The following is a 13794-nucleotide window of genomic DNA, read 5'->3' as shown; positions in this document are numbered from 1 at the left end:
GGGATAGATTCCTGTCCCAGAGACTTCCCATGCTCTGGAACAAAATTCCAGTCTACATTAGGCAGAGCTCGCTAACCCTCTTCAAGAGAAACCTTGACGAGTGGATGAGAATCAGAAAGTTTACCCCAGGGATCACTTCAATGGGTCTGCTGGACAGAGGCACAGGGAACTAATCTAAGGGGGTGGCGAAAGCCAACACATTCCGGCTAGGCTTATAAATGCCTTTGGGCAGATAGCCTAGTACCTACCTATGAACCTATGCTGAGCTGGTTTGTACACAAAGCACAGTGCTTGCTCCCCATTTCACCACCTTCCTGCCTCCCCCATTTCTTTTCTTTAAAGAAACATTGTGCGATTCTGCACATTGTGCCTCAGTGTGCAGCAATGTTGAGCGTCAGTAAAACATTTAAATCTACTTATAGACACTTCTGAAAGTTCAACGTAAATCCTGTATTCAAACACAGTACCATTAACGTCCAACAACAATTCCTTAACATCTGCTATCACAGATTCAGTTATCTGACGTGTGTATTTCATACAAATGTATTACCTGAGAATATGCTAAAAGAGCTGACTATATTTGTATGGCTATACTAAGAGTATAATGAATTAAAGAAAAGCAATCTTGAGTCACAGTAGAAACAATCAAACCAAGAAAAAAAGCACAGTGTTGCGGGTCCACAGATGGTTTTAATATAAAATTGTTGTCCACAAACGTAGTTAAAATCCACAATTGTTAAGCGCTTTCATCAAATAATTTGACTTCCTCAGAACAAAGTAACAAGTGAAATTTCAAACTTAAATACATAATTCTAATTGATCATTAATTCAAAATACCCAATCATGTCAATGAAAATTCCCTCCTGCCTTTTGTTTTTGTTTAAACTTAGTTTTTTATTGTTGTGAACTACTACTTTTTTATATAAAAAAAGGAACAGATGCTATTTCATTGAGTAATTATATATTCATGAGGAGGGAATTTTCATTGACATGATTGAGTATTTTGAATTAATGATCAATTAGAATTATGTATTTAAGTTTGAAATTTTACTTGTTACTTTGTTCTGAGGAAGTCAAATTATTTGATGAAAGCACTTAACAATTGTGGATTTTAACTACGTTTGTGGACAACAATTTTATATTAAAACCATCTGTGGACCCGCAACACTATGCTTTTTTTCTTGCTTTGTTTGTTTTCAGAGCACTGTGAACACTATTTTTGGACACAGTAGAAACAATAATGGAGTCCCACCAGGAGAGGGTTGTTCAATAGTCTGTCTCAAAGGCATGTGTCATCATAGCCATCTTGGATCAAATTGATACACCACTATATCAGTAAACAAATTACTGCTTTTCCCTTTGAATATAATGGTACCCATAGCAGTTAACTGCATACTTTATTAAAAATGTTAAAACTGTGGCTTTGAGATATTGATAAAACATATTGTTTTCAGATAAAGCAAACTCGTATGTTAGTTTCAAACAGTAATGAAGTCCTGTGTGGAGGAGGTCCCTCACTGGTGTCTCTTATATATGTTTGCCCTTGTCACCTTATTGGCTAGATCAAATATGCTATAATTCTTTATATAGCTAGCCCTGATGAGCCCTAAAGGAACAAATTCTAAGGCTTTGTGATTGAAGCTCCAGAGGCACCGACACACACACACACACACACACACACACACACACACACACACACACACACACATACTCATATATCGGCATATATTTTTTTGCATTTACATACCATGGTGATAGCGTACTGTGACATACGCAGTGTGGTGATAATTGCTAATTAATGCCTTTCTGTCTGCTCTCCCAGAAAGTTATCATACAGCCTACACAAAAAAATAAGCCATAACACCAACTACAATACAGAAACATAACATGGCTACACAATTCACATCAACTCATGCAGTACAACAGCAACCTAAAAATCACTAAGCATATAAAAAGTGATTCACCACTATCTGCATCTACCACTTAGGTAAAACATAGCAACCATAACCACATTAACAGCCCCCTGAACATCCCCCACATTAACATACTCTTAAACATCCCCAAAACTGAACTACCTCCTACACCCCACAGTAACAGCAAAGCACTGCAAAGTGCACTGTAAGTACAAAATGAAGTGGACATAAATCACAAGCTACACTCATTCATAAATGAAAATAAAATAATTATCCTTACCTCAGGCACACTAAGCCCACGAAACAACCAATGGAAAAAAAAGAGCAGAAATTAATCCCATCTCTAAGCAAAAATGTCTTTTCCATCAGCCCATACTAAATAAAAGAGTAAACAGGACACACAGCCAAACCTTTTTTAGGCAAAGCTCAAAAGACAAACCCACCGCCGTAAATAGCACAAGTAACAAAAAACTGAGGGTAATGCTACTCAATGCCAGAAGTCTAAACCTCAAAATGCACGCACTCGAGGCACTCCTCAGTATGGAGAAAATCGATATATGTGCAGTAACAGAAACCTGGTTTAAGGCTCCAGAGAGCACCCCAGCACTACCAGGCTACAACTCATACCATACATTTTGGCCTCAAAACCCGGACCAAAATACAAAAGGCGGGGGAGTGTCCATATTCATCAAGGATACCCACACCTCCAGGTTAGTGGCACAGCACAATGCTTCAGAGATCATCCACGTGCAACTAACAATGGGCAAAACTGCTATTCAAATTATAGCTCACTACAGATCACCCACCTTGTCCCAGGACCCTCACTCCGCATTCCTGGAAACACAGGGAAACATAAAGGTCCTACCAAGCACCCTGATATTGGGTGATTTCAATTACCCAAACATTAACTGGGAGAACTACTCAAGTACAAACTCCCTTGCCCAACATTTCCTAGAATTTATAAACTCAAATGCTCTGGATCAACTGGTCAACACCCCCACCAGAGGTGACAACATATTGGACCTGGTCATCACCAACATGGGCGACCGGTGTTCCACACTGGAGATCAACCCCTTTCTCGTTAGATCTGACCATAAACTAATCACTATGGATATCCACATTCCGCCACCACCCCCAGTCAAAGAAACCACCGTGCAAAACTTTTCAAAAGCAAACTTCACGTCACTTAAGACCAAGCTGGGAAGTTTCAAAGCCCCCATGGTAAAGGATAATGCTGTCCAAGCTGCAAAATCCTTTACTAATGCACTCTACAGGCACCTACAACAATGCATGGATCATGGTATCCCAAACAAAACCAAGACTCACTCCTCCAAGAAAAGGAAACCAGTCTGGTGGACCCCCGACATAACAAGCTATACAATCGAAGGAGGAAACTAGTACAGAAAAGAGTAAAATCCCAAGAATGGAAGACATCCCTGATCAGTATCAGCAAGAAACTACATTCCCTCATAAAATCATCCAAGGCTAGCTTCGAAAGAAAAATTGCCATGGACTCCAAAGATAACCACAAGGCATTCTTTAGCTATGTCAAGAATCTAAGTGGCAATTCTCAGATCTGCTCGGAGTTAGTGCAGAATGGCACAAAATACACTGAACTGACCAATTTAGCCAACATCCTGGCAGACAGGTTCAGTGCAAACTTCACCCCCCTCTCACCCCCAAAAGGGCCCATAACTATACCAGAAGAATGTAATGCCCCTGAAATCACAGGCACTCAGGTTAAAACAGCACTCTCCAAAGCTAAAAACACAGCATCAATGGGACCGAACGGTGTTCCAGGCTGTGTCCTACACAAGCTCAAAGATGAACTAACCCCTCACCTAAACACACTGTTTAAACTCAGCCTCTCCACAGGCTACATGCCCACAGAGTGGTGCACAGCAATGGTTATTCTGCTCCACAAAGGTGGAGCCACAGCAGACCCCAGGAACTATTGCCCTATAAGCCTGACTAGCTTGGTCGGCAAAGCTATGGAGCACATCATCATGGATCTCATTAACAGAGACATTGGAAACCTCAAACACTGGACCCTACCCAGTTCGGCTTTAAGGGCAGATCATGCCTCCTAAACCTAGTGGACTTCTTTGAGACAGTTACCAAGGCTATAGATGAGGGAAAGATGGTCCACACAGCCTACCTAGACCTCACAAAGGCCTTCAACACCATTCCCCACTCAGGTATTATAGACAAGCTCACCAGCCTGAACATAAACCCCTATGTCACAAGATGGGTTGCCAACTGGCTCACGGACAGAACCAACATAGTAAGAGTTGCAGGAGCTAGGACTGACTCTAAACTGGTTACAAGTGGCATTCCTCAGGGCTCAGTCCTAGGACCCCTCCTGTTCGGCGTATACTTCTCAGAGGTACAGGCAAGCACAGGAGGACTATGGCTGACCAAGTTCACAGATGTCTGCAAACTAGGGTCTATAATTGACTGTCCGGCTGACACAGACATCCTCCAAATGGGTCTCACTGAGACAGATGAATGGTGTCAAAACCATGGCCTCAAACTAAATGCCAAAAAGTGCATAGTCATCCCCTTTGAAAAATCAAAGTACCACAAACTACCACATAGGTGGTAGCCCCCTAAATATAGAAGATATAATAAGGGATCTGGGGACCCAAATAGATAGTAACCTCTCCTTTGATAATCACATTGCCAAAGTGGTTAGAAAATCCTTCTATGTGGCTCACCTAATCACAAAAGGGTTTGCATCCAGATCGAAGGAGGTCACTGGGCCCCTCTACGCATCACTCATTAGACACATCATAGAGTACAATGCCCCATTGGGATGTACCTTACAAGACACCTGCAACAACTGGAAAAACCACAGAAGTACCTCACCAAGAGGATCACTGGCCTCAAGTAGATGCCCTGTGCAGCTTGACTGAAGAAACTCCAGCTGTACTTGGTTGCATACCACCTTATCAGAGGTGATCTCTGCCTGACATATAAGACCATGTCCAACCCAGAATTGATGGACATGCTCCACCTAAAGAAAACCATATCCCCTCGAGCCACATGCTCCAGGGATCTAAACCTCACCACAACAATAAATAGGACATTCTAGAGGGATAGATTCCTGTCCCAGAGACTTCCCATGCTCTGGAACAAAATTCCAGTCTGCATTAGGCAGAGCTCCTCGCTAACCCTCTTCAAGAGAAACCTTGACGAGTGGATGAGAATCAGAAAGTTTACCCCAGGGATCACTTCAATGGGTCTGCTGGACAGAGGCACAGGGAACTAATCTAAGGGGGTGGCGAAAGCCAACACATTCTGGCTAGGCTTATAAATGCCTTTGGGCAGATAGCCTAGTACCTACCTATGAACCTATGCTGAGCTGGTTTGTACACAAAGCACAGTGATTGCTCCCCATTTCACCACCTTCCTGCCTCCCCCATTTCTTTTCTTTAAAGAAACATTGTGCGATTCTGCACATTGTGCCTCAATGTGCAGCAATGTTGAGCGTCAGTAAAACATTTAAATCTACTTATAGACACTTCTGAAAGTTCAACGTAAATCCTGTATTCAAACACAGTACCATTAACGTCCAACAACAATTCCTTAACATCTGCTATCACAGATTCAGTTATCTGACGTGTGTATTTCATACAAATGTATTACCTGAGAATATGCTAAAAGAGCTGATTATATTTGTATGGCTATACTAAGAGTATAATGAATTAAAGAAAAGCAATCTTGAGTCACAGTAGAAACAATCAAACCAAGAAAAAAAGCACAGTGTTGCGGGTCCACAGATGGTTTTAATATAAAATTGTTGTCCACAAACGTAGTTAAAATCCACAATTGTTAAGCGCTTTCATCAAATAATTTGACTTCCTCAGAACAAAGTAACAAGTGAAATTTCAAACTTAAATACATAATTCTAATTGATCATTAATTCAAAATACCCAATCATGTCAATGAAAATTCCCTCCTGCCTTTTGTTTTTGTTTAAACTAAGTTTTTTATTGTTGTGAACTACTACTTTTTTATATAAAAAAAGGAACAGATGCTATTTCATTGAGTAATTATATATTCATGAGGAGGGAATTTTCATTGACATGATTGAGTATTTTGAATTAATGATCAATTTGAATTATGTATTTAAGTTTGAAATTTTACTTGTTACTTTGTTCTGAGGAAGTCAAATTATTTGATGAAAGCACTTAACAATTGTGGATTTTAACTACGTTTGTGGACAACAATTTTATATTAAAACCATCTGTGGACCCGCAACACTATGCTTTTTTTCTTGCTTTGTTTGTTTTCAGAGCACTGTGAACACTATTTTTTGGACACAGTAGAAACAATAATGGAGTCCCACCAGGAGAGGGTTGTTCAATAGTCTGTCTCAAAGGCATGTGTCATCATAGCCATCTTGGATCAAATTGATACACCACTATATCAGTAAACAAATTACTGCTTTTCCCTTTGAATATAATGGTACCCATAGCAGTTAACTGCATACTTTATTAAAAATGTTAAAACTGTGGCTATGAGATATTGATAAAACATATTGTTTTCAGATAAAGCAAACTCGTATGTTAGTTTCAAACAGTAATGAAGTCCTGTGTGGAGGAGGTCCCTCACTGGTGTCTCTTATATATGTTTGCCCTTGTCACCTTATTGGCTAGATCAAATATGCTATAATTCTTTATATAGCTAGCCCTGATGAGCCCTAAAGGAACAAATTCTAAGGCTTTGTGATTGAAGCTCCAGAGGCACCGACACACACACACACACACACACACACACACACACACACACACACACACACACACACACACACACACACACACACACACACACTCATATATCGGCATATATTTTTTTGCATTTACATACCATGGTGATAGCGTACTGTGACATACGCAGTGTGGTGATAATTGCTAATTAATGCCTTTCTGTCTGCTCTCCCAGAAAGTTATCATACAGCCTACACAAAAAAATAAGCCATAACACCAACTACAATACAGAAACATAACATGGCTACAAAATTCACATCAACTCATGCAGTACAACAGCAACCTAAAAATCACTAAGCATATAAAAAGTGATTCACCACTATCTGCATCTACCACTTAGGTAAAACATAGCAACCATAACCACATTAACATCCCCCTGAACATCCCCCACATTAACATACTCTTAAACATCCCCAAAACTGAACTACCTCCTACACCCCACAGTAACAGCAAAGCACTGCAAAGTGCACTGTAAGTACAAAATGAAGTGGACATAAATCACAAGCTACACTCATTCATAAATGAAAATAAAATAATTATCCTTACCTCAGGCACACTAAGCCCACGAAACAACCAATGGAAAAAAAAAGAGCAGAAATTAATCCCATCTCTAAGCAAAAATGTCTTTTCCATCAGCCCATACTAAATAAAGGAGTAAACAGGACACACAGCCAAACCTTTTTTAGGCAAAGCTCAAAAGACAAACCCACCGCCGTAAATAGCACAAGTAACAAAAAACTGAGGGTAATGCTACTCAATGCCAGAAGTCTAAACCTCAAAATGCACGCACTCGAGGCACTCCTCAGTATGGAGAAAATCGATATATGTGCAGTAACAGAAACCTGGTTTAAGGCTCCAGAGAGCACCCCAGCACTACCAGGCTACAACTAATACCATACATTTTGGCCTCAAAACCCGGACCAAAATACAAAAGGCGGGGGAGTGTCCATATTCATCAAGGATACCCACACCTCCAGGTTAGTGGCACAGCACGATGCTTCAGAGATCATCCACGTGCAACTAACAATGGGCAAAACTGCTATTCAAATTATAGCTCACTACAGATCACCCACCTTGTCCCAGGACCCTCACTCACCATTCCTGGAAACACAGGGAAACATAAAGGTCCTACCAAACACCCTGATATTGGGTGATTTCAATTACCCAAACATTAACTGGGAGAACTACTCAAGTACAAACTCCCTTGCCCAACATTTCCTAGAATTTATAAACTCAAATGCTCTGGATCAACTGGTCAACACCCCCACCAGAGGTGACAACATATTGGACCTGGTCATCACCAACATGGGCGACCGGTGTTCCACACTGGAGATCAACCCCTTTCTGGTTAGATCTGACCATAAACTAATCACTCTGGATATCCACATTCCGCCACCACCCCCAGTCAAAGAAACCACCGTGCAAAACTTTTCAAAAGCAAACTTCACGTCACTTAAGACCAAGGTGGGAAGTTTCAAAGCCCCCATGGTAAAGGATAATGCTGTCCAAGCTGCAAAATCCTTTACTAATGCACTCTACAGGCACCTACAAGAATGCATGGATCATGGTATCCCAAACAAAACCAAGACTCACTCCTCCAAGAAAAGGAAACCAGTCTGGTGTACCCCCGACATAACAAGCTATACAATCGAAGGAGGAAACTAGTACAGAAAAGAGTAAAATCCCAAGAATGGAAGACATCCCTGATCAGTATCAGCAAGAAACTACATTCCCTCATAAAATCATCCAAGGCTAGCTTCGAAAGAAAAATTGCCATGGACTCCAAAGATAACCACAAGGCATTCTTTAGCTATGTCAAGAATCTAAGTGGCAATTCTCAGATCTGCTCGGAGTTAGTGCAGAATGGCACAAAATACACTGAACTGACCAATTTAGCCAACATCCTGGCAGACAGGTTCAGTGCAAACTTCACCCCCCTCTCACCCCCAAAAGGACCCATAACTATACCAGAAGAATGTAATGCCCCTGAAATCACAGGCACTCAGGTTAAAACAGCACTCTCCAAAGCTAAAAACACACCATCAATGGGACCGAACGGTGTTCCAGGCTGTGTCCTACACAAGCTCAAAGATGAACTAACCCCTCACCTAAACACACTGTTTAAACTCAGCCTCTCCACAGGCTACATGCCCACAGAGTGGTGCACAACAACGGTTATTCTGCTCCACAAAGGTGGAGCCACAGCAGACCCCAGGAACTATTGCCCTATAAGCCTGACTAGCTTGGTCTGCAAAGCTATGGAGCACATCATCATGGATCTCATTAACAGAGACATTGGAAACCTCAAACACTGGACCCTACCCAGTTCGGCTTTAAGGGCAGATCATGCCTCCTAAACCTAGTGGACTTCTTTGAGACAGTTACCAAGGCTATAGTTGAGGGAAAGATGGTCCACACAGCCTACCTAGACCTCACAAAGGCCTTCAACACCATTCCCCACTCAGGTATTATAGACAAGCTCACCAGCCTGAACATAAACCCCTATGTCACAAGATGGGTTGCCAACTGGCTCACGGACAGAACCAACATAGTAAGAGTTGCAGGAGCTAGGACTGACTCTAAACTGGTTACAAGTGGCATTCCTCAGGGCTCAGTCCTAGGACCCCTCCTGTTCGGCGTATACTTCTCAGAGGTACAGGCAAGCACAGGAGGACTATGGCTGACCAAGTTCACAGATGTCTGCAAACTAGGGTCTATAATTGACTGTCCGGCTGACACAGACATCCTCCAAATGGGTCTCACTGAGACAGATGAATGGTGTCAAAACCATGGCCTCAAACTAAATGCCAAAAAGTGCATAGTCATCCCCTTTGAAAAATCAAAGTACCCACAAACTACCACATAGGTGGTAGCCCCCTAAATATAGAAGATATAATAAGGGATCTGGGGACCCAAATAGATAGTAACCTCTCCTTTGATAATCACATTGCCAAAGTGGTTAGAAAATCCTTCTATGTGGCTCACCTAATCACAAAAGGGTTTGCATCCAGATCGAAGGAGGTCACTGGGCCCCTCTACGCATCACTCATTAGACACATCATAGAGTACAATGCCCCATTGGGATGTACCTTACAAGACACCTGCAACAACTGGAAAAAACACAGAAGTACCTCACCAAGAGGATCACTGGCCTCAAGTAGATGCCCCATGCAGCTTGACTGAAGAAACTCCAGCTGTACTTGGTTGCATACCACCTTATCAGAGGTGATCTCTGCCTGACATATAAGACCATGTCCAACCCAGAATTGATGGACATGCTCCACCTAAAGAAAACCATATCCCCTCGAGCCACATGCTCCAGGGATCTAAACCTCACCACAACAATAAATAGAACATTCTAGAGGGATAGATTCCTGTCCCAGAGACTTCCCATGCTCTGGAACAAAATTCCAGTCTGCATTAGGCAGAGCTCCTCGCTAACCCTCTTCAAGAGAAACCTTGACGAGTGGATGAGAATCAGAAAGTTTACCCCAGGGATCACTTCAATGGGTCTTCTGGACAGAGGCACAGGGAACTAATCTAAGGGGGTGGCGAAAGCCAACACATTCCGGCTAGGCTTATAAATGCCTTTGGGCAGATAGCCTAGTACCTACCTATGAACCTATGCTGAGCTGGTTTGTACACACAGCACAGTGCTTGCTCCCCATTTCACCACCTTCCTGCCTCCCCCATTTCTTTTCTTTAAAGAAACATTGTGCGATTCTGCACATTGTGCCTCAGTGTGCAGCAATGTTGAGCGTCAGTAAAACATTTAAATCTACTTATAGACACTTCTGAAAGTTCAACGTAAATCCTATATTCGAACACAGTACCATTAACGTCCAACAACAATTCCTTAACATCTGCTATCACAGATTCAGTTATCTGACGTGTGTATTTCATACAAATGTATTACCTGAGAATATGCTAAAAGAGCTGACTATATTTGTATGGCTATACTAAGAGTATAATGAATTAAAGAAAAGCAATCTTGAGTCACAGTAGAAACAATCAAACCAAGAAAAAAAGCACAGTGTTGTGGGTCCACAGATGGTTTTAATATAAAATTGTTGTCCACAAACGTAGTTAAAATTCACAATTGTTAAGCGCTTTCATCAAATAATTTTTTTATTGTTGTGAACTACTACTTTTTTATATAAAAAAAGGAACAGATGCTATTTCATTGAGTAATTATATATTCATGAGGAGGGAATTTTCATTGACATGATTGGGTATTTTGAATTAATGATCAATTAGAATTATGTATTTAAGTTTGAAATTTTACTTGTTACTTTGTTCTGAGGAAGTCAAATTATTTGATGAAAGCACTTAACAATTGTGGATTTTAACTACGTTTGTGGACAACAATTTTATATTAAAACCATCTGTGGACCCGCAACACTGTGCTTTTTTTCTTGCTTTGTTTGTTTTCAGAGCACTGTGAACACTATTTTTTGGACACAGTAGAAACAATAATGGAGTCCCACCAGGAGAGGGTTGTTCAATAGTCTGTCTCAAAGGCATGTGTCATCATAGCCATCTTGGATCAAATTGATACACCACTATATCAGTAAACAAATTACTGCTTTTCCCTTTGAATATAATGGTACCCATAGCAGTTAACTGCATACTTTATTAAAAATGTTAAAACTGTGGCTATGAGATATTGATAAAACATATTGTTTTCAGATAAAGCAAACTCGTATGTTAGTTTCAAACAGTAATGAAGTCCTGTGTGGAGGAGGTCCCTCACTGGTGTCTCTTATATATGTTTGCCCTTGTCACCTTATTGGCTAGATCAAATATGCTATAATTCTTTATATAGCTAGCCCTGATGAGCCCTAAAGGAACAAATTCTAAGGCTTTGTGATTGAAGCTCCAGAGGCACCGACACACACACACACACACACACACACACACACTCATATATCGGCATATTTTTTTTGCATTTACATACCATGGTGATAGCGTACTGTGACATACGCAGTGTGGTGATAATTGCTAATTAATGCCTTTCTGTCTGCTCTCCCAGAACGTTATCATACAGCCTACACAAAAAAATAAGCCATAACACCAACTACAATACAGAAACATAAAATGGCTACACAATTCACATCAACTCATGCAGTACAACAGCAACCTAAAAATCACTAAGCATATAAAAAGTGATTCACCACTATCTGCATCTACCACTTAGGTAAAATATAGCAACCATAACCACATTAACAGCCCCCTGAACATCCCCCACATTAACATACTCTTAAACATCCCCAAAACTGAACTACCTCCTACACCCCACAGTAACAGCAAAGCACTGCAAAGTGCACTGTAAGTACAAAATGAAGTGGACATAAATCACAAGCTACACTCATTCATAAATGAAAATAAAATAATTATCCTTACCTCAGGCACACTAAGCCCACGAAACAACCAATGGAAAAAAAAGAGCAGAAATTAATCCCATCTCTAAGCAAAAAATGTCTTTTCCATCAGCCCATACTAAATAGAAGAGTAAACAGGACACACAGCCAAACCATTTCGTAAAATAATACAAAAAAACCTAGCCAAGCTAGTTTTCACTGTGTGATTCCTAAATAAATCTTGCAAAAGAGGATAATGGGATGTATGCAAGGTGACCCCTTCTGAAGGAAAGCTAGAACCTGAAGAAAGAAAAAACAGTGAAACAATGCAAAACTACAAATCACGCATACAATAGCTAACTCATAATTTCTTTCTGGCTCCCTATTGAAATGTTGGCATTCACAGTGTCGAGTGCTGATAGACGCCCCCCCCCCCCAAAAAAAAAGGAAAAAAAAACTCAGGAAAAGAGTCAGTCTCAAACATTCCCCTTCTTCTTAACCCCCCCCCCCAAACTTGTGAATACCAACTCCAAGATTACCATACCTGTGGGAAAAGAGAAGATATGTAAATCCACTTTTTTGGCCATTCAGAGTCTGATCAGTCTAGTGGGTGCCAACATTTAAAAAGATCAACTATCTTACCCTCTTATTCCCCATCTACACCATAACAGCCTCTGAGAGTGATAAAATATAAAAGAAGTTACATTACAAATATGTCCATATCTGTAATTGCACACATTTTATAAAGAAGTTTGAAATATGTTAAAAATACAAAAGGTATGACTATTATCATGTAAACAGGGGGAGCACAAAGACATTAATCTTAATTGTGGATTTGCCATTTATGGACTAATTCATCTGTTCCCGCTAATGTACATGATACAACCATGTTAATCATATTTCACACAATTATATTCTCCTGTCTCATTACTGTGCTCCTGGTATTGGTTGCATAATATGCGGTGTTTTCTGTGTTTCTTAACAAGTCAGTTTCACTAGATATTTCAGTCAAGCTTGATGACTAACTCAGTGATGGTATATTAGAGCAGTTTCAATGTAGTACTGAGGCAGAAATGCACACAAAGCTGCAGATTCTCCAGGGATATGATCTTATATAACCTTCCTTTAGAATAATGGACTGAACTCATCAGGAAAAGATGACATTATTTTTAAATAATATCTCTTGTATTTAGTCGAAACATTTTGTCCTAAATGCATTTTTTTCCAATATTTTTCTTAGATTCTCAAACTTTTCACCTGCGTAAAGGCACTCCATTTGGGTAAGCATGAATCTCTTTTGCTTATGTATCTTAAAAAGTATACATCACAAGTGTTTGCTGGTCTAAATATTTTGATAACTTTCCAAATGACAGTTGTGCATGTTTTTCAGAAAATAGTATCTCTCTCTCTCACCCATGCGTCTGTGCACACACACACACACACACACACACACACACACACACACACACACACACACACACACACACACACACACACACACACACACACACACACACACACACACACACACACACACACAATCACATGCAAACATGCATTTGCAAATACACCTGTACACACACATTGATACAAACATTCATGCGAATCCACAAGCACGTGCATATAGGTCTACATGCGTGCTATTGTCTCATATTGGTTAAAATATCTACCTCTCAGCTGCAGGTTGCTCTCTACATAAGTTTCTTTCATGGTTTTATTTTCATCCATTTAGACCAGCCTTCTGAAAAT

General features: G+C 40.5%; 1 protein-coding gene across 2 annotated transcripts in view; it reads left to right on the top strand.

Annotated features, from left to right (window-relative positions):
- The window catches only part of LOC122809692 (von Willebrand factor A domain-containing protein 5A-like), a 1295998-nt gene that overhangs the window by 1007942 nt on the left and 274262 nt on the right, over positions 1-13794 (top strand). For both annotated transcript variants that reach the window (XM_044081369.1, XM_044081368.1), the window contains exon 15: positions 13286-13325. In XM_044081369.1, the coding sequence (XP_043937304.1) occupies positions 13286-13325 (40 nt within the window). The remainder of the gene's footprint in view (positions 1-13285; positions 13326-13794) is intronic.

This window comes from Protopterus annectens, chromosome 8.part0, assembly GCF_019279795.1.
Source record: "Protopterus annectens isolate FY-2018-M chromosome 8.part0, PAN1.0, whole genome shotgun sequence".
In the NCBI taxonomy this organism is placed as follows: Eukaryota; Metazoa; Chordata; order Ceratodontiformes; family Protopteridae; genus Protopterus; species Protopterus annectens.
This window is presented reverse-complemented; position numbering and strand designations above follow the sequence as displayed.